Here is a 26,994-nt window from a genome sequence, read left to right on the forward strand (position 1 = left end):
TTAAGATGTGGGAAAGTTTATAGGTGAATCTGCCCTCTTGGAATGGAATCTCTGTAGCTGCTAAAGCACCCTCGTAACATCCCAGTGTGTCACACACTCAAGCTCTGCAGTCACACTCTCTTCTTAGGCTGTGCCCTGGCAGTGTCACTGTGCTTCCCATATACAAACACTTAAAAATGCTCTAAGGCTTTTCCTTCCTTTCAGCTTTCCCCCCAAAAAGAAAGTCTTTAGACTGAAAGGAGAACAGTACTTCTTAAGTACAAACCCATCACTTGTTAATTCACAAGTTCATTGATTGGCTCTTAAGTCATTTCTTCCACTTCTGCTTTAGATCTTTAGTCTTCTTCAATTTCTTCCGTTGCTTGGGTCCTCTTGCTGTTTCTAATTTTCTCTTCTTCTCACTGGGAAACAGGAACAAAATATCTGTTAAAACTACACCAGATTCCCATCCAGCTGGGAAATTCCTGTTGTAAAAGGGGGGAAATGGTCTACATAGAAATGTGGTTGGGAGAAAATACTTCCAATTTCTTGGGTCATTTAAGCTGGTGCTAGAGAAAGCACAAACAAGAGTGTGACCTAGATATTTTAGTGCCTTCAGATGCTGTAATCCAATTTGAATCCCAGAAGGTCTTGACTTTTAGCTCTTGTCATTGCTTTTTAAGACTTTAAGTTATATGACCTAAAGGCAATTCATATAGAGCATGTGGAATTTAGAGTACCTAGAAAAAAGCATTACCACTGACAAGTTTGAGTACACAGCTCTGTTCCTGCACTAGCAAACATGACAGAGCTCCAATCTTCATAAGCACTGACAAAGGTCTTTCATTCCTGTAAGGCTTCTGGAAACTCGCAGCTTCCAGCATTCATGAAAACAACTATGAATATACAACGGGTGGAAGACAGATCACATAATTACTTCAGCGGTCAGGCACCCCAGGAAGGGGAAATAAGCAAACAGGCAAGTCCCAACTCTAAATCCCCAAGGAAAAGATGTGGAAAGGCTCCATGCTGGGCAAGGCAGAAGAAAGATTAATGAAAAGGAAGGAATTGCAGAGCCACAGACTCAATATTTTGCAGGCTTAAGCTCACATTTGACAGAATTCTTTTTCCCCAAATTCCCACTTTCTCCCATGGGACAACCATAGGCTCCCACCCATTAGCTCGCACAGCAAATGGGACAGGTACATGGTATGAGTTCTTTCTTTAAATGTGACTCAAGGGAGAGATGGTACCAACTTCTGTGCATGATCAGGATCAAGACTTAACCATGTCAACAGAAGAGAGTTAAATAAGCAACTAGGTTACATTAAGACAGGACTACAGAGCAACACAGAATCTACACCCTCATCTTTCCAGGAAAACTGGGAATCCATCAAGGACACTAAGTTCACTTTATCTGCATTTAATTCTTTAGTTTCACTCTTATGACACATGTTATAATAAAGACAGCAGTGGAGTATTTCAGCTTTCTTCACCTTTTCAAACTGACGAGAGCAGCGTTCTGTCCTGCTTTGCTCAGCACCTCATTCCATTCTTCATCGTCACCCCGGATAATGTATCTAAGTGAAAAAGGTAAAGGAAAATCCAAGTAAAATTGCTAGCCAAAGAGAAAAAAATAAGGGGATTATATTGTCAGGCACACAGTACTCTACAAACAAAGCCTCAGCAGCCAACCAAACCAGTATTAGGCAATACAGACAAAACTAGATTGGCAAAGGGATACACAATAGCTTGTCACGACTCTCAGCAGACTGAGTCCAAAGTAGGTCAACAGCAACCAAAAACTGTCCCCTTGCAAAGCTGGTCAGGGTCAAATGGAGCTCTCTCAGGAACATGCCCTATTGTAAACATCACAAAACTGTTTTATGAAGCCTCTCCTCAGAAAAGCAGAGGGCTGAGTAGAGAACATCTGTTATGAAAGCAAAAAACGAGGCCACAGAGGTTATACTTCCCATAGCAGTGGAGTACACTTTACTTTGCCCACTCAATTTCTTAACCTTCCATCACCACAGCTTTAAGCCTGACAACCATAATCAGATCTATATTCACTATAGATTTCTTTATAAAAGCTTGTAAGTTTTGCTTCTTTCCCCCCTCCAAAAAAGAGGAGAAGGATGGCTGTGGTGGTTAAGGAAGAGGACACAAAAAGCAGTGGTTTATAATGGAAAGTTAACTGAATTAGCAACTTCGTTTAGACCAGCAGTAAGCTTGAATTGTGCAGTTCTTCTGCATCAACCTGGGAAAAGCTGAAGACCTGCAGCTCTCTTTTGAAAGGAGAAATTAAGGCAACAATTGCTATTCAAATAAGCTCATGTTCTGGTGTTCAAGTACCTTGGAAATCACATACAAATTTAACTAGGCAAAGCAGTCATGTAACAAAATGGAGTGGTTGCTCTCCATCTCAAGTTCTTAGAGGTTTAGAATAGACTGGCCTTTGTTCATATGAGGCTGAACAATACTGGACAAAGCCTTTTCAAACCAAACCGAACAGCTCTGTCTCTTCTATTAGTTTTCTATAACCTGTATTGAAAAGTGTTCAAAATGGATTTTTGTCTGCCTCTTCTCATGGAAAACAGAAATCTACTTCTGGGTGGAAAAAGGGAACATGGTCTAAAATGACAGACAGATATGTAATGCCACCAACACTAAAAAATGGAATTAAAACTTAAAAAATGATGGTTATATTGTTTTCCTAATGTGAATTACTTGCAAGTCACTTCAAATCACATCCATTTTTATCCTCTCTTCAAACAGGCAACCAAAGATTGAAAGAAGCTTTTATTCTTTTTCTCAGATTTAACAGATTCTAGAGCCAAACCAGACAACTTCCCTAGGATGTCAGTATAGTAACCAGGATTTGTAAGACAAAAAGTGGGAAAAGAGAGAGAAGGGAGAGAATCAGTGGCATGTATAACTCCGGATGGTCCAGAAAGAGAGACATCTGCTGACACTTCAAGTAAACTGCTGCTTCAGCAGCTCAGTAGCCTACAAATTGCCCAGCTCCACAGCAGTTAAAGGCATCTTGTGGTAATGTAATGTACTAAAACATTAATGCACACTGTAGTTAATAAAAGACACTCTAGCTGGTTGTTCTTTTTCTGTTGGTTTGAGGTTTTGATGTTTTGGGGGTTTTGGTTAAAGAATATTAAAATTAGCTAGGTACTATTTTCACTTGAGTTGCACACACAGTTAAGCTGGATAGCAGACAACAGGACCTGGGCATCCTGGTTTGAGGAATGACTATTTCTGAAAACAGAGGAGACTGTAAAATGACAAACAGCCCACAGCCAGGCAGCTTGTTTTACTACTCCATATTACAGAACTATATAACTAATATATGGATAATATACACACTCTACACAGGCAAGATCAAGAATGACACATAGATACATAGAGCTACTGCTGTGACAAAAGAGAATAGAGGCAAAAGACTAATGTGCTCAAGCTCATGCCAGTGGTACTGAGACAGAGCTGAAGATTGATCCAGCATTCCTGTTTGCAGCACATCTTCTATTTGCAGGACTGCGACAAGGAGCCAGCCCCAGCTCTTAACAGCAATTCAGTTCTAAAGCTCCACAGACAGCTCCACTCTGATCAGCTGTGATTTGCCGACTTATAACCTTTGCTTTCCATTCAAACAACCAGCAGAAAAAGGGAAGTTGGTAAGTTCATTCTTGGGAGTATGACACACTTCTCAGGCAATGAATTTCATGCACTGAGGTGAAGAGGTGAATGGCCTTGAACTGAAGTTATTACTAAATTTAATTCATACTGCAGAGAGTGTTTTGAGTGTGAAACAAAGCAGCTGCTAACAGAGCTGATTGATGAAGACTAAGTCATTGGCTGCCAGGCACACAATACCCAAGGTCTTCATTATTGTAGCAGCACCTCCTTATCTTACCTGGCCACTGCAGAGAACATCCACAGCTATTTCCCATTTTCTGATGGTTTGAGATCGTGATACTGCAACTACAGCCTTGTGCACCACACTGTGCTAGTGACCTAGCATTCAAACAGGTATCAGGGAGGTTGTGAGTGCTCCATCCCTGGCAGTGTTCAAGGCCAGGTTGGATGAAGCCTTGGGTGGGATGGTTTAGTGTGAGGTGTCCCTGCCCATGGCAGGGGGGTTGGAACTGGATGATCTTGAGGTCCTTTCCAGCCCTAACTATTCTATGATTCTATGATCAGGGAAAAACTCGATTTGAGATTAAAATGGATTAATTCTTACTGTGTAAGGTCCATTTCCCTCAGCTTCTCCACTTCTTGCTTGTGTTTTTCTTGGAATTCCTTTGCAGCTTCTTCCTACAAGAGGACAGTACAATGGATCCATTAAGTTCTAAGCACAACAGTGCAATGGAAGGAAAATACCTTTCCCACTGAAAGAGAAGTACATGCCCTAAAACAAATACCAGATCATCCTGACAAGCTTCACACTTTTATATAACCTCATTTCTATGTTGTTTGTATACATAAATGTGTAATATATAAAAACATCTTGGTAGATTCTGCAGAAAATCCATGTTGCAAATTAACAAAGCATGACTAGAAGCACGTAACACAAAGCTGTCAGGTTTCAACTGCCATAATGTGACAGACATGATGTGGAATTCTTTCCACCCAAGAAAATCTAGATGACAAGGCTTCTACACTCAAGGGAATTCCATGAAGTGTTCACATATGTATCAAAAAGAAAGTTCATAATTACCAAGTCATCATTTAAAGACTTCAGTGTTGGCTCCATTACAATATCTTTTGTTGCTGCCATCTGCTCCTCCACAGCTTTTTCCTGCACTGTGTTGAACAACTGAAAATGAAATAAGCCAACACATGTAAGACTTGCTGTTTCTTATGGGTTATTGCTCTAACATAAATAGCAAATGCTGTCTGTCCCCATGAAACTCTTCTAACCTTGCAAATATTATCAGGCTGTTTATTTCTGATGCATACATTCCATCATACTGAAATAAAAAGCTCAAGGCTGCTTCCTGAAGGCAGAATGATATAGAGCTTTTACAAAGAGCACAAAAATAAATCAGTCAGTACTCAATGTCACTTACATAAATGTAGAGTACTCGTAGCTTACAACATACTTTATTTGCATCATTTGATTAACATTTGCAGCCAAAAGCTGCATATGTATTTTTGTATGTTATTTTCTTCAAGGGTGTTATGCTGAGGAAGTCATCTCTCCAATGAACCACTATGACAGACTGCACCAGCTATACTACTGGATCCTGAACCTTGAGAACTAGAAGCCCTAGGCTCAGCAAGCAATTGCAAGCGGTTTGCAAGTATTTTGTCTGTCTCACCACTTGATAACTCACCACATTACTCAATTTATCATACACATCCTAAACACTATTATTTGGGAAAATACTATATAAATGCCATAAATTTTTTCCACTGGGATTTTCACGTCTTACAGAGAAATTTACAGTCAATTGTTGGGGGCATGTTAAAGATGATACACAGTTTTGATTGAGCTCAGTATTGGAATTTCATGTTGGTCCAATACAACTAAGTCAAAGCCTGTCATGATGCCATTACCTGCACTACTTTGCGGATGATCCTGTTGAAGAGGCCCATCAGCTGACTGCTGGGCAGTTCTAACTCCTTTTCCAGTTGGTCCAGAGTTTTATGCTGTAGGCCAATCCCTAGAAAAAGGGCCTGAGGAAACAACATATATTTCAGCTATAAGAGGATTTTAGAGCATATACAAATATATATTACTCTCTACACTCCCTACATTTAACCAAGTCCTTGCTCTGCTCAAGTAATATAAGGTTTCCCTGGTACAAGTGGAAGCTTTGCTCAGATGCAGTGGAACACCCCTGAATTACTCTGCAGATGGCATTTGCCACTCCATACTTAGTACAGACAGATGCCTTTCTCCTGAAGTACAGATAAAAGTGGAATAAAACTATAAGCAGGAGAAATCATGAAGGGGACTACAAAAGAAGCAATTAACTTTCATTAAAGATGACATGAAACAGGAAACTATTCCAAAAGTATATACACAAAGAGAGGTGAAGCATGGCTTGTTCTCACAGTGATACGTACCGACTGTGCAGCAGAGAGAGAGATATCACCCATCTGGTTGAGAAAGAACATCCTGGCAATGGTAGGTACCATATCCATGATGAGATGATAGTCCACCATGTTGCAAGAGTACATCTCTAACCTCTTCAGGTCATATGGGATGAAAACTGATTCTAATTCAGCACGGCTGATGGCTGATGGGTACAAGAAAAAGACAGCAACATCAAGACTGCTCTTTGTAGCTATCCAGGATCTCAGTATTCAAGACGATTCTTTGTACCCCTGTAGCAGCAACCAAAACTCTTTCTGCAAGACAGATACTAAACCCCCCACAAGAGAGATTACCAAATTCTCTCAAGAGGATATTGAGAAAGAGTTCTTTGCTTTCAAGCCAGAAGTGACTGTTAGAACTGTCTTGTCTGGCTCCTTTTTTTACACTGCCTGTTTCCCCCCAGCAAGTGCTGGACAGCCCAATGGCATGCAGTTGAACTGAAGCCTTGCTCTTAGAAAGACATCACATTCCAACTTCCAAATTTCTAATAACAATGTTCTTCCTAAGACCCTGAGCAAGCTGCTCTGCCTCCTGACCCTTGCTATTCAAGGCTTCCCTTTTAATTCCATACTGGATCTGACAGGTGTCAGTATCCATCCATGTTTTGCCATGCATTTAGCTGTTACGGTCAGGAGCCCTATAATTCTGGGTTACTTAAATCTTTGCTCAAGAAAGCAAATAAGAACACCAATAAAACACCAAAATCCCACCATTCCTTGTTTCTGTTGTGTCCTGGGTTGAGCAGCAGCAGTCATTTTTCTCCTTCTTAGGAGCTAGTGCAGTGCTGTGTTTTGATCTTTTGGCCTGGGAACAGTGCTGATAACGCCGATGTTTTCAGTTGCTGCGCGAATGTTTGGTCTGGCCAAGGACTTTCTGAGCCTCATGCTCTGCCAGGGAGGAGGGGAGGCCGGGAGGAAGCAGAGACAGGACACCTGACCCAAACTAGCCAAAGAGGTATTCCATACCACAGCATGTCATGCCCAGGATGTAACGGAGAGTTACCCGGAAGGGTTGGGGACTGCAGGGTTGGAGGAGGTATGGGTCAGTGCTTGGCTGGGGGGAGTGGGGCGAGTTATTGGTCGGCTGGTATTGAGGTGTTGTATTCTTTCCTCTTGTTATTTCCTTTAGCACTATTATTATTGGTGGTAGCAGTAGTGATTTGTGTTATACCTTAGTTACTAAACTGTTCTTATCTCAACCCGTGGGAGTTGCATTCTTTTTGATTCCCCTCTCCGTCCCTCCAGAAGCAGGGGGAGGGCAAGAAGGGGGGGAGTGAGTGGACGAGGTTTGTGGTTGGGTTTAAACCATGACATGTTGGTATGAAATGTCCTCTTAGCTTGTAGTTAGAAATAAAAGCATTCTTCTGGATAATAGGAACAAACACAATAACCGATCAAGAGCAATTCATGGCACTTCACAGGAGACATCACACAATGCCTGTAGCTGAGAACTCTCATAAACACATGCATGGATTTTAAGCTGCAATCTAACTGAACGTCATGTGCCCGGGTACTCACATGGCTGGAGCTGCTGTTTGATGTTTTTGTTCTGCAGGATATTCAGAGCCAACGAAGGCGAGAATGTGCTGAACTGGTAGGAAAGCAGAGAAAGGAACCGCCTCCTAAAATCTGCAGGACAAGATGATAAAATAAACAGCTTCTGTGGACCTCTAGAATAAATAGCCCAGAAGATTCTCTAGTGTTAGCAAAGTCAAAGTTACCTTTCCAGAAGGCAGTAAGCCAAGGCTCCTGTTCAGTGTCCTCTTCGTTCAGTGTCTTCAGCATGATGCACGAATGCTCACCAGTCAGGTCATTCTAACAAATAATATATAGAATCATAGAATAGTTAGGGTTGGAAAGGACCTTAAGATATCCAGTTCCAACCCCCTGCCATGGGCAGGGACGTCTCACACTAGACCATGTCACCCAAGGTTCTGTCCAACCTGGCCCTGAACACTGCCAGGGATGGAGCATTCACAACTTCTCTGGGCACCCCACTCCAGTGCCTCACCACCGTCATAGTAAAGAACTTCTTCGTTTTATCTAACCTGAACTTCCCCTGTTTCAGTTTGAACCCATCACCCCTTGTCCTGTCGCTGCAGTCCCTGATGAAGAGTCCCTCTCCAGCACCCCTGATATCGCTAATCATGCTCACGAACCTTTTGCACTCTGTGCTCAACTGATAAAGACAAAAGTCTTCCAAATCCACAACACGTACATCAACTGCTACTGACCACCACTCCTTCATGGAAAACCTATGAACTCCTAGAATTTGGGAAATCCCAGTGCTGAGGGATTTTAGCTTCTTGAGGTAACCATTAGTCACCAGTTTGGGGAATTCCAGATACAGCTCAAGAGGCAGAAAAACAAAAGAAAAATACAACTACATGACACAAATTCTCCCCAAAAGTCCTATAACTATTAGTGCTATCTTTCATAAACACCTACAAAAACAAGAGCAGTCTGTTCAAGGGCCACTTGTGTATTTTACCAATAACCACATTATTAACCCTCAAAAGCTGCATTTTTTTAAGTGCAAACTACTTAGAAGACCACATTTACAACCCTAAAACTTCACTCCTTTAGTTATCTATAGGCCCGAAGAACAAAAAGGATCACAAATCAACCCCCAGATGTAGCCTCAGGAAACTTTCCTGACCAACTCACTTCTCACAGAAGCTAATGGAAAGCTGCCCAGTGATTTCAATAGGGCTGGATTTCATTCAGAAACAATATGCTACTTACTGGTGTCTGCCTCAGATAAACTGGCACAAATCCAGCACGTTTCCAAAACCTGGGAAAACGGAAAAGAGAAAACACACTGAGAACGACAGAGCTGTTGATCCTACAGTAATACTCGTGGTTAAATGCAATTTATCTACCATGCAAGAACAACTGTTGAAAAGTAAGTGGAAGTCTGTAAGACAGCCTGCCACTAATGAACACAGACAGAAAGTAGTGGCGGCAATCAAACTGCCTGAGGTTCTAACTTAGAAGAGTGAAGAATGATGACTGTGATACCAAATAATGAACAAACTTTCAAAGACTGACAGACATGACACATGAGTTACTGCATTTGACACGATTCCAGGGCCTCCCTTAGAAACAGGAAGACAGATTTAGACCAATAATACCACAGACTCCTAAGGGATACCCTGGGGAGAGGATGAGGATTTACAGTTACTTCAAAGACTGATGATTTTCCCTGGCAACTTCCAGGTTGCAAATAGTCACTTGTGGACCAGGGAGAACCCCAGACTGATCAGCAAAATCCTGCTGGCTTCCCTTTCCATCCTCCTGCATCTCAGTTGTGAACTGCTGCTCCAATTCATTTTGCCTAGGAATAGTATAAGAAGACCTGCTGAGACCAAACATATGGCATCCCAGACAAAAGAAAGAAGCCAGGCCCCAGAGCAACTGTCACTGGCAGCCTACCTCCACAGGCCATGGGATGACTACTCACTCATCAGCTGTGCAGCATGCTGCAGATTTCAGCAGGAAGCCCTGCAGTGTTCCCCAGCCTCTCCCTATCCCACTCTTCATCCTTTTTTACCCATCCCACAAAGCTAACAGTCAAATAACTAAAAGAAAGAAGTAGTAAACCCCTTTATTCTCACCCTCTGCCCTGAGAGGGATCATTCAAGTAAAGACATCTAAGCCATTTCCTTTATAATTTGCAAAGATTGAGACTATTTCACAAGAACCATTCATTTCTGATGCTCTCCCTCCATAGCTGAATAAGTCACCAACACATTTTGGCATGAACTTTGCAGCCATATTCACTATCACATTTTGGCATATGACAATTTACCATGACATTTTGGCATGAACTTTGCAGCATACTCACCATGGAACAAAGCAGGCTACAGCCCCTGTATCTGAAACACCAGAGCTGTAACATATAATAACTGACTGGGTCAGTCGCAAACTGGCCTCCACTGCTCTTACCACTTCTGAACTCAGTCTCATCTCTACTACAGCACCCTAGGTCCTCTGCAAGTGGGGATATGCCAGCAAGGAGCCAAGGTTTTAGGTGATAAATAACTGCTTTGTTTTTAAGCTAGCAACAGGAAGACTTCTGCATTACTCTGAAACTGTCTCCCAAACTATGTGTGGATTCACAACTTTCCAGCCTATGGCCGAGAAAGTCTCAGGAACCAAGATAGTTTTATAGAATATGGTAATATTAAAAAAGTTTGCAACTATTACAAAATTCTATGTTTTTATATAAAATGATGTTGGAAAGTGGAGCTAAAACTGAAGAAAAATTAGTAAGTCATTTACTGCTGCAGTAACTCCGATCCTCCATGGTAAGAAAAGCAAGAAGTAGCCACGGCTGCTTGTGAAAATCATTTACATTAGCTGGGAAACTAACAACTAACTTTGCAGTCAGCAGCAGCTCAAGCTTCTACAGGTCACAGGAAGTAGTATTTAACTTTTCCCTACTTCTTACAGGTTGCTCTTACTTCTCAGCAAAACTCAGCAATTAAAGCTGGTTACTGTTAAGAAGGGTCACAGAGACAACAAAGAAGTGAATGGGTTTGCCCACAGGAGACTGAGGAAAAGCCACCCTGAAGAATGCGCTTAGGGTCAACCCTACTGTACATTAAGAAAAAGTCTTATAGGAGAAGTGGTTTTAGAAACCAAGTGAAATACATAGAGATAAAAAGAATATCCAGGGTGTAAAATATTCATTCAGAATATAGATATTCATATACTCTGCTCTTGTGAGACACCACTTGCACCACTGTGTGCAGTTCTGGTGTCCTCAACATAAGAAGGACATGGAGCTGCTGGAGCAAGTCCAGAGGAGGCCACGACGATAATCAGGAGCTGAAGCACCTCCTGTACAAAGACAGGCTGAGAACACTGGGGCTGTTCAGCCTGGAGAAGAGAAGCTGCATGGAGACCTCAGAGCAGCTTCCAGTGTCTGAAGGGGGGCTACAAGGATGCTGGAGAAGGTCTCTTCATCAGGGATGAGAGTGAGAGGACAAAGGGCGATGGGTTTAAACTGAAACAGGGGAAGTTCAGGTTAGATATACGGAAGAAGTTCTTAGTGTGAAGGTGGTGAGAATAATAATAATATTATATATTGTGATAATTTATAGTCATATTTTTGCACTACATAACTAGCAAATAGAATAATGTCTTACTTGAGTAATTTTGGTGTTAGGCCATAAGACACCCCTAGATAGTCCAGGCTTTCAGCTTGTCTCTCGCTCAGTTTGAGAAGTAGAGGAGGCAAGTCTTTCCGAGGTGTCATAACCTCTTCTAATAAACTAACAGTCTGAAAAAGAAAGTGGAAATGGGTTAGTAGCAATCTTCACAGAACCTGAAAATGACATCTCTTCTCCTGCATAAAAAATTAGTATTTCCTCTTTACAGGGAGAAATTATTATCAAGACTTACAATGACAAACAGCTTAGCACAACAGAAAATACAGGAAATGTACTGAGCTCCATACCTCACTGCTTACAGTTGCAATTTCTTTTGGCTTTTGAACTGGTTTTTCTTCCAAACATGGGAATTTGCCTTCATAGTACATCTGCAGTAAAGTCAGAGCTCTGCTGCCATAGCCCATCTGTCAAGTAGGAACAATACACTGTAAGCAAACAAAATCAGTGCAGAGATCACTCAGTCACTGCAAAAACACATCTTCTTTGCTACACAGCAGCTCCATGAAGGACGCTACAGAACCTGGATGTCTGAAATCACACCGAGAGCCCAGTTTAGGACTGTGTAATAACTCTTGGTGGTTAACTGGCACTCAGAAACTGCCAAACACGTGTGAACATTTGGTAATCTCACAATAAATGCCACTGGATCTGGATTGTATACTGCTGCTCAGGATGCTGGCACTGGTTTGCTACCTCCCAGGGGAAAGCAATGCCCCAGCCTGCTGGGCATCTGATCACGTCTGTGTGCCTGACCTCATTCTGTTACTGCTGCTGGCTCAGTCCCCAAGTTTAAAATGCTAAAAACAACTGGGTTCCAAAAAACACTTTACCCCCTGATAATCCGGATGAACTGCAATACGAACAACACGGCCACCAGAGAGGCCCCCGAAGTCTGGATCTTGGAACTGCGTAAGAGACAAAAGTCAATTTAAGGAACAGGCATGGGTACTCTGGAAATAATAAACAGCGCTGAAATCTAGCTTGGGTGTGAGCACATAGCCAAGTTGTTCACCTGCTCTGAAATGGTCCAGGGAATAAGATCACCAGAAGCTTTCTTTCCCCTAGAAAGGCTGTTCATGATAGATTGGCGAGAGATCTCTCCCTCCATGCACACCTGCCAGAAAAGGTAAAAGACTGTTAATAAATGTTTTCTCCTACAGTCCCCCACTACAGCAGAATCAAAACTTATAGTTGAGCCCATTGTGAAGTACTGACATTTCACGTGATCCCCTGCTCTGCAACACGATGAGCAAACACGATGAGCACCAACAGGCTCTGCCCCTAAAAGCTGTCTCAAAAAGTCCATCAACAGCAAACGTGAAAGCTCATCCCACCAATATTTCTCTTTAAATGTCATGTATTTTTCATGTAAATGGGGCTTTTTCTTTTTCTTTTAATAAACAGCAGCTCTAACTAGGTGCATCACACAGATGAATAAGAATCTGTGTTTTTAAGGAAGAAAGGATACAGTCAGATAACAAACAAAGAGTGAAATATTCATACATCTCTAAGCATGTACACCTGAGGAGTTTGCATTTTTGCAGTCCTACTGCAAATAAGAGGAGTGCTAGAAACAAGGGATTAGCAGAGTGAACCAGTGAACCAACTTTCCTTGCAGGAAGTTGAAATGGGAGGACAAAGTCATCTCTTGAAGCAGTTTAGCTCCTCAGAGGACTTCTCAGCCTAAGGTACCAATTACTCCTAGCTAGTACACTCCTGTCATAGTACACTGAGTATAGTGTCTCACAGCAGTGTACTGTACAGTTCACAGATACACTCTGCTCTCTTACCTGAACAACAGCAAGAACTTCTGGTAATGAATTCTGGGTAGGTGGAACAGGTGGCAGAAGGCAAAAAAGATGATGGGCAGGAGCATCAGACAGCATCTGGAGGTCATTGGGTGAGTTCTGGAGGTTAAAGACATACCAGAAATAAAGAATTATTCCATAAGAAGAGCTTTAAAGTCCAATATAGCATCAGTAGCTGGCTCCTCTATTTTCTGAATTTAGGGCTGTTAAGAAACTTGGAACTAGTACAGTACCAATGGATAAGAAGCTCACAGGCCACATCATGGGTGTTAGAACTTCAGGCAGCATCTGTTTTTCTCAAGTGAAACCTCCTGGTTTGACATGTATACAACCAAACTTTCTATTTTTATATAGCTACTTCTCTCTTGAACTGCCAAACCTTAAAGAATTTTAAGTGTCATATGTTTAGTACTCAGTATTTACGCACTTCACCACTCACTAGTGACTTACTAGTCACCCATGGTCCTGAAACCTTGAGATGAACTATTACTCTTTCCAGTAGAACAACGGTGCTATTCTTTTGGTTAACTTGAGGCTACTAGAATACGGTAAAGAGAACTGCAAAAGAGGTTCATCACTGATACTGTTCTGACAAGTTTGTAGGCTCATCTAGAACTTAGTCAACAATTTCTCAAAACAAAAATATTCCAGACATCTGTAAACCCAGTATATTCAGCCAAAACCAAGGAAGAGATCTCTCCTTTTTTCTTTATCAGAGAAAGAAGAATACAGATCTGTATATAAGAAGCAACTGAAGCTGTTCAGAAACCTCAATCAGGCCAATTCAATTAGACTGTCATAACAAACACTGCTCCCTCCATAACATTCCTAGCTGAAATTTTGATAGAAGTAGCACGAGCTTTACCTTGTAGTGTGAAGCCACATAGAGGGCCATCAATCTCTGTAGAAAAACTTCTGATGCTCTGTGGTAACAAAAAAGTGTGTCTCTATTTACATAATATCTAACCACAAGGGTTAAGGAAACAACCTCCTTTGAAACAAGGCAAAAGCTCCTTGTTAGTTTAGAAGTATTTTCAGTACAGCCTTGGGCTCCATGCTGGCTTGTGCTCTTAGACTCTACAGTTTTATTCACAAGAATGAGTGACTTTGAACAGTATTCATAGCCTTCACATCCTCCCACTGTAAAGCTAATCCTTTTATAACTCCAACAAGGATTTCCCTTCATTTAACCCTTCTTTTGGATCATCTCTGCAGTAAAACTAGTTTGGCAATGTCCTGGTAAGACACACTACCAGTCTTAAAGGGCAGTGGTAAGAACTTAACTCCAGAAGTGTGGTCCTAATAGACTTCTGCCACAAGATCATGTGCTGAGGTTATCACATTAGCTGGAGAGCCCACTATTAATCAGCTTGCAAAAGCCGCCTTCACCTGCAAGCATATTGTGATGAGAGCACAACACTTGAGTAAGGATACAGGTCACAAGCCTCAGGCAGTGGGCAGCCAGAGATGATTCTGGTGATGTTGAGACAGTCCAGGCACAGCAGATCATTCAGCCACTTTTCAACTGGGTCTCCAGGGGCATATCTGATTGACTCGTGGAGGGAGATTTCATGCAACATACGAGCTGCAAAGAGATTTCAGAGAAGAGCATCTAGTGTTGGAAGTTACAGCTAGGAAATAATCCAGTAAGATGTCTTGAAGGGATCCCAGATTAGAACATCATTACTCACACAGCTTTCGTCCCTTAAAAGCCTTTATAGCTGAAAATCATGAGGAAAAAACAGAGGAGAATTCCTTCATTTTCCCATACCATCACCCTCCAGCTGCAAAGTACATGGACACATGGGATACCCACAGGGTTTGCCAGCAGCAGCACTGGAGATTACAGTCATACACCAGTGCAGACCACAATGGAATACCTGAGGCAAGTTTAGCTGTAGCTGTAGACTTGTTCTCTGCTGTCATGGTGATTTGGGTCTGTGCACTCTGCTGACGGAGCTGCTGAATAAGCTTCAGAGACAGTGATCGACCAGTACCCTCATACCTGAAAAGCAGAAGACAAAAGTGTGAAGCAAATAACCAAACAGAAACCCTGAGCATGGGGAAGCTCCAGGACAGAACTAGGCTGCCATCCAGAGCCCTGTGAGGGCCTCAGCCATCTGTGAGAATCCTTTTGATGCTTGCAGCCCAGAAAGCCAACCATATCCTGAGCTGCATCAAGAGGAGCTTGACCAGCAGGTCGAAGGACGTGATCCTGCCCCTCTACTCTGCTCTTGTGAGATCTCACTTGGAGTATTGTGTACAGTTCTGGTGTCCTCAACATAAAAAGGACATGGAACTGTTGGAACAAGTCCACAGGAGGGCCACGAGGATGATCAGGGGACTGGAGCACCTCCCGTATGAAGACAGGCTGAGGAAGTTGGGGCTGTTCAGCCTGGAGAAGAGAAGGCCGCGTGGAGACCTCAGAGCAGCCTTCCAGTATCTGAAGGTGGCCTATAAGGATGCTGAGGAGGGACTCTTCATTAGGGACTGTAGTGACAGGACAAGGGGTAACAGGTTCAAACTTAAACAGGGGAAGTTTAGATTGGATATAAGGAAGAAGCTCTTTACTGCGAGGGTGGTGAGGCATTGGAATGGGTTGGCCAGGGAAGTTGTGAATGCTCCATCCCTGGCAGTCTTCAAGGCCAGGCTGGACAGCCTTGGGTGCCATGGTTTAGTGTGAGGTGTCCCTGCCCATGGCAGGGGGCTTCGAACTGGATGATCTTAAGGTCCTTTCCAACCCTAACTATTCTATGATTCTATATTCTTTTGCATGTAGGACAGGGCAGCCTACCCTGCCACTTTCTCAGTCCCACCATATTGTAAGGAAGACTTGATTCTTCCCTCTTTCCTACCAGACTACAGACTTCTGTTTATGTATTTATTCCTTGCAGCAGAACAGAGAAGGTGCAAGTCCATAAGAAAAGGAAAGCAGCAAGTTCAAGAACTGACTCTTGGTTATTTTAAGGAGCAGCTCCACAACAGATCAAGAATTAGCAAGACCTGATGTAATAGTGTAATAAAAAAATGTACTGTAGATAAGAAATGGTCCACTGGCACTTGCACGACTGCTTTCTCAGGTAGAAAGTTGCTGCTCAAACCTTACCCGTTGATTGTAGAAGCCAAGAAAACAAGATAAGGGCCCAGCAGGTTCTTCACCAGGGGCAGAGGAATGGCAGCAGCTTCATCAATCACAACAAGTTCAGCTTGACCCAGTTTCACCGAATCAGCAGGGTGTATGTACTGCAGAGAATAAGATTACACCATCACTGTCAACAACAGTGCATCTGGGAATTGGGGAGATGTCAGAGTTGGCAGACTTGGTGCCTTGAAAAGCTATTTTAGGTCCCTGTTCTCCAGGACCATCAAGCCAGAGATGGAGACATGAAAACAAATAGTTGAGAGAGGGTTCACGTTACCCTAACAAGGGTCACACATCTTGTTTTGTGTATTTCCGCACAAACTTATCTGCAGAGATCATAAAAATGAAGGAAATCTCATCACTAGAAACAAGTGCTCTTCCTTCACTGTCTCTCTCATCTTCCTTTGCTTTTGTTTTAAGAAGAAACCCATAAGCCATTAAGAAAGCTCTGTAACCCACAAGTTATTCACAAAAAGAAGCAAGGTATTTTGTGAAAGTCTCTCAGTAGAAAAAAAAGTCTGGCTTTAAAACAAAATCAATCAGAACAGTTATGCATCATATAATGCACATGCTTACAGTCAAAACAAGCATGGGTAAAGCCAACAGTTAGGAACAAAATGTAGAGAGGAAGGAGTACAAGAGAGGCCAGTTACCTGAATGGTCTGTCTATGCTCCTTGAACACATTCACCCTGACAACAGCCTTGTTAAACTCTGGATTTAAAGACTGAACAATCTCATAGTCCAGATGTTCCTGAAAGAAAACATTGTTAAACAGTAAGAACAAGCCAAGATCTAAGTATCATTTACCATTATCATCAAAATAACCTCACTAAGACAACAGTTATTTCAGATTCTAGCTAAAAATTCATAACAAAAGCATCAGAGGTCTGAGAGCTGAGAAATCATTTACTTACGTTAAAAACTATTTTACAAAGAAACTGGTTTACCCAGCTTAAAAACAGAGAAGGAAACATACCTGTACTATGATTCATTTTTGCAGAACACTACCAAAAGGCTGGTAGCTGATAAATGTAAACAAAAATCACAGATGAGATGCAAAACCTCTCCTAAAACAGGACCGCTGTGAAAGTACTGTAAAACAGCCTGATCTCCTTACCTGATACTGCAGAGCATCAAAGCCTTTAAAGATGAACTCAAAGAGAGTGTGAAGGTTATCGGGGCTTGGAGATGTGACAAAGATATTGGAGTAACTGCACAAAAAATAAAGGAGTTTAACTCTTTTTCTAACAAATTTTACATATTATTAAGTATGCACACTAAGTATGTATGTATACTAAACAGAATGTTTTCTCTCTGAGGGGTTGATTTTACCTATTTATCAAACCACAGCAGATTCCTTTAGCCACTTATTTATTATGTGTGATTATTTTGCTTTTTAAAGATTGAGGGGTTTTTACTACTGTAAGAGAGAGAAACTTGAATATCAGTGTATGCAGCAATCAAAAGATAGAAGAAGAATAAAAAGGAGGGATGCAGTACTTGAATAAATTACAAGTATATTCGGATCCTGTCATCTTTCTTTTAAACTCATGGCTACACATCAAGCCTGGGAGATTGGGGGGAATCACTCACCCAAAAGCTACTGCTCCAGCAATAGCCAGTCCCAAAGCAGCAGATTTACCCCGTCCCCTGGCTGCTGTTAATGCCACAGTGCTCTGTAGAGTCTTCTCAGAAATGGCTTCAATGAATTTTAGAACTGCTTTTGCCTGATGAAAAAAAATGGAAACCAAACATCAGCTGTGTTTAAACTGCTTTCTTTACACTTACCACTACTACATGGCTTCTTTCCTAGAACAGGAAAAAGGAAGAAAAAGACAAGACAGGAGAGAACATTAAAACCTGGATGAATAACAAGAGGTGGTAACCTTTACCCACTGAGTCCTTGAAATTACTCAGGTCAAAACACAGATCCAACAACCAGTACAGAAACTCTCAATTATGACCCCCATCCCGCTGGCCACAGGATATACTCATCAAGATGGGTAGAGGCACACTGCTCTTACAGGAGGCAGATGAACATACCCAAGCAGTGAGAAGACCTACTATAAAAGGGCTTAAGCACTGCACAGCTCTGGGAGCCACCAGGCTGAATTGCAGCTTCTCAGTGGATACTCCAAAACAGGAAAGTTAACTGCAAGAGGGCCTTCGTTTGCACTAGTCAGTGATTTTCAAACTGGAGTAAAAAACATGTAAGGGAGGCAGGAATAGGGGCATATTAAAACACAATATGCATTTTCAATTCCTATTTGGAACTGAAATGAACAGAAACTTCACGTTAAGTTTCCTGCTTATTTCAAACCCTGAGAGCTCATCATCTTTTTAAATGTGGACTTCTCCAGATGAGCTTCTTGTCTCCATTCTTGTCCTTCCACTTATTCTCAATTTCAAGAAGAAAATCACTGACACTGCCATTGAGCTGCTACCTCCAATCGATTTTTCAAGGGATTTCTAAGCCAAGATCCATCACTGTTCATACTCAGATTTAATCACATGCACAATGAGACACGCTAAGGCAACCTGTCAAGCACAGAGTATCTCAGATGTAAACACCATACCAACCTGATCCAGGGTTTTACAGCCATCCACCAAAACTCCTACAGGCTGTGTATCCTGCAAGCTCTCCTTTAGTTCTTTCAGCTCCATGTCCTGTGGCCGGAGGCTATCTTCCTGTAAGACAGGATTAGTAAACTTGGGGACAATTACACATTTAACATTTCAATTTTAATGCATCTTCAGGAGAATGGTAACAGAAGATGTGGATAACCTGCCTTCCTCAAGCTTGGAAGAAACCAAAGAAAGGATATTTCAGTACATGGTGACTGGAGAACAGCACTGCTAGGAAGAAGGGACCATTTCTGAAGAATTTAATTCATTTTTCAGTTTTCAGGCTATGATCTTTGTTAGACTTGTCACGAAAGGTGTACATATAGCCATGCAGGGGGGAAAACTACTGTAGCAGCAATACATCAATTTTCAAAGCAATATAAGAGTTTCAAACCCAGACAATAAACTTGGATGCAAAAGCAATTCATTTTAAATGGGAATTATTTCTGATTTTCCTTACTGACACTTAAAAATCCAAAGGCATCAGTCTATCCATCTAACAAATAAGCTTTTGTGCTGCTGTCACTATTATTATAATGCTAAGGAGGAATTGTTTTATAAAATCAGTGCTCTGTTAAAGTGTTTTTACCATCTCTGGTAGAATCTAAGTTGGTATTTCTTAAGCCACACAAAACAGTTCAAAACCTTAAAAATTTCTGTCTAAAACTGGTTCCATTTTACCTTTGTCTACAGCTGAAAGTGATAAAAGAATGTATTTCTAACAGTGCAAACTATGTCTGGTTTATATTCAGTGAATACTTCCTGAGATGTGGCATGTGTAGCTCAGAAACAATCACCACAGCTTTTAGGTGTCAGGGGTCTCCTGAGCTTGTAATATGCTTATTTCCAAAGTGTTTCCCACCCTCCAAACATCAAAACGTCTTTTTATTTGCCTCATCCCAAATCCCTCAGCTTGAAATCTCTCTCTGAACTTCTGAAACACCAACCACAGACATTAAGCTTCACTTCATTTGGCTAAACAGCAACAAAGCAAAATCAATAAATACAGGCAAGAACACACACAAAAATCTGTGAGAAAAAAGCAAGGAGGAGAGGAAAGGAAAGAAAAGACAACTTCCCATGCTTCACCCATACCAGGTGTAACTTCTGCAGCATATTCTAATTCCTCTCTGCAAGACCATGATTTGATATAAAGGAGGGCGAAAGGAAAGTTTCCTTAACACACCATGGTTAAAACAATTTCCCCCAAGGAAAACTGCTGACACCGGTTACTGACCTGAGACTGTGGTGGAACTGGTGTGATATTCGCAATGTGACTGGAGATGGGCAAGATATTGAGCTGATCATCAATCACAATGCAATTCTTGCATGAGGCCAGAGACAGAATGAACCTGAGCAGCGAAGCAAAGGCAACTCAGTAAAAACACCAGTAACACAACTGAATTTTTGTGGTTAATTTAAGCTCTTTGCTAAACCCAGACCTAGTATTTACAGCTACAGCTACTTACAGCTGAGCTACAACTGGTAGCCTCTTACCATAAAATCAGGATCACTCACACAAAACAGGTATCCTCTTACCAGGATGTCTCCAATGAAGACTAACTGAAGATCATACACCCAGAGATCATTTAAACAGGAGGCAGCTGCATGAAAGTGTATGACTTGAATCCACAGTAGCTGTGGCCCCCAAAGACTGCACTCAGTGCTGGTTATTCATCCTAATTTCTGACATCCCATAACCACCTGCATACTAAAGACTGATTTCTGCAATTTTCCTGTGGCTGGAGGTAGGGCTCACGCAGTAAAAGCTGCTGCTTCTATACAACAAAAGCAGGGAGAACACCTTGACAAGACATTTCTACAACCATATAGAATACTCCACACTCATCAGTTTTACATTTTACAGTAGTGCAGTGTCTGAACTTTGGTGCATCTGAAGCATGTTTCCACAGAGCATTTCAAGAAAGGAACTCAGAGCAGTTTACAAATTTGGGCCTATTTGCATATATCCCTTGTCACACGTGCCAAAAGTTTGGATACAGTCCCTCCAACAACAAACTGTTCATTTCCAGAACAGTACATAAGAACTTCACTGAAGCAGCCAAGAAGCCCTATTCCCAGGCAAACCTACAGGATGCTTCCCTAATATGAATACAAGATGTTCCAGCTGTTTTCGTTGGATATACAGCTCCGACCCTTTACACTCCTAATAACTTACCTCTCATTGAATCGTCCTATAACATCCTGGTGTGCCTCTGTTCTGTACCGAGAGTGTACATCCTGAAACCGAAAGAGAGTCAGACTGAAGAAGGAACAGCAGTAACAGTGGTTATGTCCAAGATCATTACTCATGGTACCTTGACATGGATTTGATGGATGGACCACTTGGTGGATAAGGAATTAGCTGGATGATCACACTCAAAGGGGGCCTACAAGAAATCTCTGGAGAGGGACTTTTGACAAGGACATGTAGAGACAAGATGAGGGGGAATGGTTTTAAAAGGAGAGAGGGGAGATTTAGATGAGATATTACAAAGAAGCTCTTCCCTGTGATGGTGCTGAGGTGCTGGCACAGGTTGTCCAGAGAAGCTGTGGCAGCCCCATCCCTGGCAGCGCTCAAGGCCAGGCTGGATGGGGCTTGGAGCAACCTGCTCTAGCGGAAGGTGTCCCTGCCCATGGCAGGGGGTTGGAACTGAATGAGCTTTCAGGTCCCTTCCAAGTCAAACCAGTCTGGGATTCTTTTCCACTCCTGTGTACTACTCTCCCTTTCCACTAACACTGCATCCCAGGCAGGATTCTGATTTTCTGTTTGTTGTGAAACATCCGTGTTTTCCAAATATTTTTTAAAAATATACTTTTCCCAACAATTCTTTCACAATGGTCTTACATATCTTTGCCTAACCTAAAGGTCAACTCTGCCAGGTACAGAACATTTCAAACACTTCAGAGATGCTAAGAAAACATAGTCTATCACTTTAATTCACTTACTGGCGTTATTATTAAAAGCAACAGTTCCTTCTCTAGGTGCAATTCATTGTGAATCATGTTTCTAAAAATATACAATAATTGTGAAACTCATTTTACCTAGCAACAGGTCACAGAACCATCAAAGCGCCTATTTCTTACTTGACTTGCTGTTACGTTCACAGATAGAATAAATAATTTCCAAAACTATTGTGAAACAAAATATCACAATTATATTTCTAAATGACAACCTTTTCTTCTTTGTAACTGTAATTTCAAGACACAGAAATGCCTAAGCGTAAGATACTTAGTCACAGATGAACGGAGGAGCAGGGAAGATGATGGAAGGAAGACCACAGCCCATAACAAAAGCAGAAGAAACCCGCTTAGCATCGCCACGATGTACCTGCTCAAACAAAAGAGACACATAACACTGACCATACCATGGTCATTGTATACAGTTGCTTCAGTGAGTTCATAGTCCTCAGGAGGATCACCACAATTCCACCACCTTCTACTGTTTCAATAGTTCTAGCGAGCAGGTTTGGAGTCAAGGCTTCAAAATCCTAGGAAATAAATACAACTCTGAAGTTGCCAAGAGTTTATCCGTGCAACTAGCACCTACTAAAAGGAACAGAAAGACTAAAACCACTATTCCTCAAAGTTTAACTCATGCTTAACATCTGCGTTAACCACTGTCCCATTAAAATTCAACCAACAAGGCTATGTCATCTTCACAAAACTTGTAAAAGATACACAAGACCATCATAATTTAAGTTAACAGAAGCAACAAATACTGCTCCTGCAGCATTTACACTGAAAGCCACTGATACTTGTACAATGTTCCTTTTAAGTCAAAAGGTTGACTCCTTACCTGAAGTACACACATGCCAAAAGTGTTGCCAAGAATCTTGTGAGTCTCATTGTAATAGCAGTAGCGAATGTTTGTGGCTGCTATGAACAACTCAAAAGGATCATCTTCCTTTATGTTTAAAGTTCCGCTTTTAATCTTCTTCTGCAGTTGTCTCATCCTCTTCTTCCGGTGGCTGGAAAACAAAATTTTACACAAGTTTTCTTGAATAAAGGTTTGAGAACAGTGCATTCAGGCCTAGGGTCATCTCTAAGTCTACCTTATATCACAATTGCTGCTTTCATGGTGTGTTGCAATGTGCCATCAGCCCAGCATGGTGGGTATCACCCAGAATTAGCTGGGTTTGCAAGAAACCAAAGTGCTTTATCAGAATCAAGTAGTGCCAGCTAACTGCCTTTGTGTGCAGACTGCAAGAATGACACAAATCTAAGAACTAAAATTTAAGCATTTTTTCAAATTGTAGGTATTCCAATGCTTACTCTGCACTCCTAAATGTCCTAAATGTGGCTGAGGCTGAGAAGCTCATGAATTAAAGTTTGGGCCTTCTGAGGTTCAAAACGTGAGGGAGAGATTGACCCAGGACAACTGAATTAGTGCTAGAGCTCCAAAAAGAAACCAGAGGTACCTAGTGCTGGTGTCAGCTGTATTACAGTAACCAAGGTTTAGGTCTGGAAGACCAAACTTCCTGTACCTCCTCCAAGAACTAATCCTGGTTCTCATTACAACCAAATCACACAACCTACACTCAGCAGACCAGACACGGAGCTCTTGCTTCACACAGCACCATGACTACAGCACAAGTCACCAGAGGTATCTTACCTGCTAAAGCCCAGCTCCTTTTTGTAACACCATAGGACAGAGGGTCTGGCCTTTACAGTTGCTTTGGACAACATGTGATGGAGTATAACCACCTGCCAAAACACAGGAACAATCATCAACAACTGGGTTCATAAGATAACATTGAAGAGCAAAATTCTTTTCTATACTTGATTTTACAGATATGGGTTTACCAAGCAGCCATTTGCAAAACAGAAGGAACCCTTGACATGTGACGGTTATGCTCCTTTTTACACAGACCTGTGCAACTGAACCTTCTCCAGGGCTGCATGACACTGGAGACACCAAAGTACACCTAACCAGAGTACTCCTTAGCGCTCTGGCAGAACCCTAACAACTGCACAAATAGATTATTCCAGGCTAAATACAGTTCCTGCTATTTCTCACTTTGATAGAGATTCTGCACAACGTATTTCAGACTTCTACAGTTTAACAAGATTTCCTTCCGAATCTTTATCTGCTAGCAGATATGGAATCCCACCTCACTGCTTCATATCCTGCACATTCCTGCTGCTTTGGAATCCAACTCATCAATGAAAATCCTGAACACAACCAGACTCAGGAGATGTCCCACCAGAACTCACCCATCCACTTGAGCAGTAAATGAATCTACACTCTCTACGAATGCCTGATAGGAGGATGGAGCCAGGAGGGGCTGGGCTCTGCTCCCAAGGAGCAAGGGATGGGACAAGAGGAAATGGCCTCAAGCTGCACCAGGGCAGGTTTAGATGGAGCTGAGGAACAATTCCTGCCCCAGAGGGTGCTCAGGCATTGGAAAAGGCTGCCCAGGGCAGGGCTGGAGTCATCGTCCCTGGAAGTGTTCACACACTGTGTAGATGAGGCCCTCAGCACCATGGGTTAGTGGCAGTTGCAGTACTGGGGAACTTGTTGGTCTTGATGGTCTTAAAGGGCTTTTCCAACCTGGCTTACTCTATGATTCTATGACAACTTTCTTGTAAAGCCACCTGACTGTTATTTCCTAAGTTTTTTCTGACTAGTTTATCCTTCCCCCATCAACTGGAGCTAACTGAACTGACTTATCCTAAAATATCATGGCTTTGCCATGCTGTTCTTCCCCTTTCACTTAAAAAACACAAGCCTAGAGTCTAATGAGAAATCTAGTGGTTCACGTCTTCCATACAATGCTACTGAGTAGGTCCAGCTCAAGTCCTGGTGTGATGACATCTGCAAGATGACTTTGTACATAAAACACCACTTGAGGGCAAACCCATAACATCTTATAACAGAACTGAGATAGGAAAAAAAGCTCCAGTTAGTCAGAAAATGAAATGTATTGTGCTCAGTTAAAAAAAAAAAAAAAACAAACCCAAACAATTCCAATTTGCCTGTAGCTTTTTTTAATGTAATATTCATGTGTTTCTCAAACAGATGTTGAAGGACAAAGTCTCCTAAACCATTTCCAAGGCCCCTTTGCCTTAGAATTCGCTTACAGGTGATCCTCCCTCTTTACTTAACCCTGGTGAGGCCACATCTGGAGCGCTGTGCCCAGTCTGGGATCTTCAGTACAAGACAGACAAGGAGCTACTGGAGAGGGTCCAGCAGATGGCACAAGGATGCTCAGGGGTCTGGAGCACCCCTCTTGTGAGGAGGGATTGCAGGGGCTGGGCCTGTTTAGTGCAGAGAAGAGCAGACTGAGAGGATCTCATCAGTGCAGATCAATAGCTCAAAGGCGGGTGCCAAGAGGATGATACCAGACTCTTTCCAGTGGTGCCCAGGGACAGGACGAGAAGCAATGGCCATAAACTGAACCACAATAAGTTTCACCTCAACATGAGTCAGAACTTCTTTACATTGCGGGTGGCAGAGCACTGGAACAGGCTGCTCCACTGAGGTGGAGTCCCCCTCTCTGGACACATTCAAACCCCACCGTGGACACGTTCCTGTGTACCTGCTCTGGGCGGCCCTGCCTTGGACTAGATGGTGTCCAGAGGCCGCTTCCAACCCTCATGATTCTGCGCCCTGAGACGAGTTCCCTCAGCCAGGCTGAGGCATGACACCTCTTCAGTGCCCTCCACCGTTCCCCGCGTGGATTTACTGAGGTAAAACCCGGTTCCGGGCGGTCACAGACCCCCCGTTCACCGGAGGCCCGGTTCAGTACCAGCGCCAGCCCCCGGCAGAGGCTCACCTGGTCCTTGCCGCGGTCGCCGACCACCACGAAGAGGGCCCGCTGCCGCTCCGCCACCCCATTCTCGATCAGCACCCGAATGCGGTTGTCAACCTTCCGCCGCTGCATGGCTGCGGGGCGCCAAGGGCTCCCTCACGAAGGGGCCGCCGAGCCGAGCCGAGCCGAGCCGAACCGAACCGAACGCCGTCCAACCGCCTCAGGCAGCAATCGGATGGGGCCGGCAGCTCGCTCCAAACCACGTGGGACCGGCGCGGACCGGGGCGCGCGCGTCGCGCACTGCCGTAAGCCCCCGTCCGAGGCTGTCCTTGTGGTTCGCCTGCGCGGTACGTGAATCTGTCCTCATACCTAACGATATGTAACCACGTCTGGTAATTTTAAGTTTTGAGCAGAACGCAAGCTGGTTTTTCCACATGGGAGCGTCGCGGCGGAGCTGCGGAAACACGCAGCGACCAGGGCCACCGCGGGCGCGCTCGGTAACTCACAGTGTTCCCGGGGTAGGAAAGGTGCCGTTTGCGCCCGCGGGCCCCTGGAGGAACCGGGAGACGACGACGGGACCGTGAAGAGGCGAGGCGGTGGCGGCGGGGTCCGGCAGCCGCTCCCCCCCCTTCAGGGCACCCTCGAGAGACACCCTCCCCGCCGCACCGATGGTCGCCAGGGGGCGCCACAGACACAGCCAGCGAGCCCGGCGGCGCGGCGGGGTTCGCTCCGCGCCGCGCTTTTCCCACGTGGGATTCCTCGTGCCAGGCTTTTCCATGAGCTTTGCGGTGGCCGGCGTTTGGCTTCACGAGCTTTTCTACCCCGCAGGGTTCTTTCCCCGTACGACCGTATCTCCCTGCGCATTCACCCCGCCAGTCCTTCACTCCCCCAGGGAGCCCGTTCCTTTCTCTTCCTCGTCTTTTCCCCACACTTTTCCCCTCCCCCTCTTTTCCCTACATCTATTTTATTTTTTTTTTCTCCATCTTTTCTTTTCCCCCCATCTTTTCCCACACTTTTTTTCCCCCTACAAGCCTTTTCTCACTCCTGCTTTCCCCACACATCTTTTTTCCCATCAACTTTCCTCCCGGTGTTTCACACTTTTTCCCCCTGCCCCTCCCTTCCCCACACTTCCTCCTCCGTCTTTCCCTTACCCCATCCACTTTACATTTCTCTTTACACATACATCTGTCTATCCAGCCCCTGCTCTTTTCATTCTCACCTGTGTGGACTGTCCCATCACTTCTTGTATGTTCCATTTCTCCATCTTCTTCCCTGTCCTGATGTTGAAATTCTTCCCTGTGTTTCTTGTACCCCACTACTTTATATATCCCCCTGTCTCTTTATTTCTAAGAATCATAGAATAGTTAGGGTTGGAAAGGACCTCAAGATCATCCAG

The 26,994-nt window shown here is 43.2% G+C and overlaps 1 protein-coding gene across 1 annotated transcript; it reads right to left on the reverse strand.

Moving 5' to 3' along the window:
• Positions 1 to 25,883, reverse strand: NAT10 (N-acetyltransferase 10). Its single transcript, XM_065685409.1, has 28 exons — positions 25,623 to 25,883; positions 23,459 to 23,550; positions 22,643 to 22,814; positions 22,212 to 22,334; positions 21,023 to 21,084; positions 20,081 to 20,195; positions 18,799 to 18,906; positions 17,812 to 17,945; positions 17,336 to 17,429; positions 16,871 to 16,969; positions 16,182 to 16,318; positions 14,956 to 15,080; positions 14,510 to 14,660; positions 13,941 to 14,037; positions 13,058 to 13,174; positions 12,280 to 12,381; positions 12,098 to 12,172; positions 11,555 to 11,671; positions 11,244 to 11,377; positions 8,836 to 8,884; positions 7,812 to 7,905; positions 7,609 to 7,719; positions 6,061 to 6,233; positions 5,548 to 5,667; positions 4,706 to 4,804; positions 4,229 to 4,302; positions 1,476 to 1,559; positions 1 to 401 (listed from the first exon to the last, which is right to left on the reverse strand). Exons 1-28 carry the CDS (start codon positions 25,728 to 25,730, stop codon positions 308 to 310), a joined length of 3,060 nt encoding a protein of 1,019 aa, XP_065541481.1. The 5' UTR covers positions 25,731 to 25,883; the 3' UTR covers positions 1 to 307.
• Positions 25,884 to 26,994: the final 1,111 nt, after the last annotated feature.

Source organism: Lathamus discolor, chromosome 6 (assembly GCF_037157495.1).
Source record: "Lathamus discolor isolate bLatDis1 chromosome 6, bLatDis1.hap1, whole genome shotgun sequence".
Classification (NCBI taxonomy): Eukaryota; Metazoa; Chordata; class Aves; order Psittaciformes; family Psittacidae; genus Lathamus; species Lathamus discolor.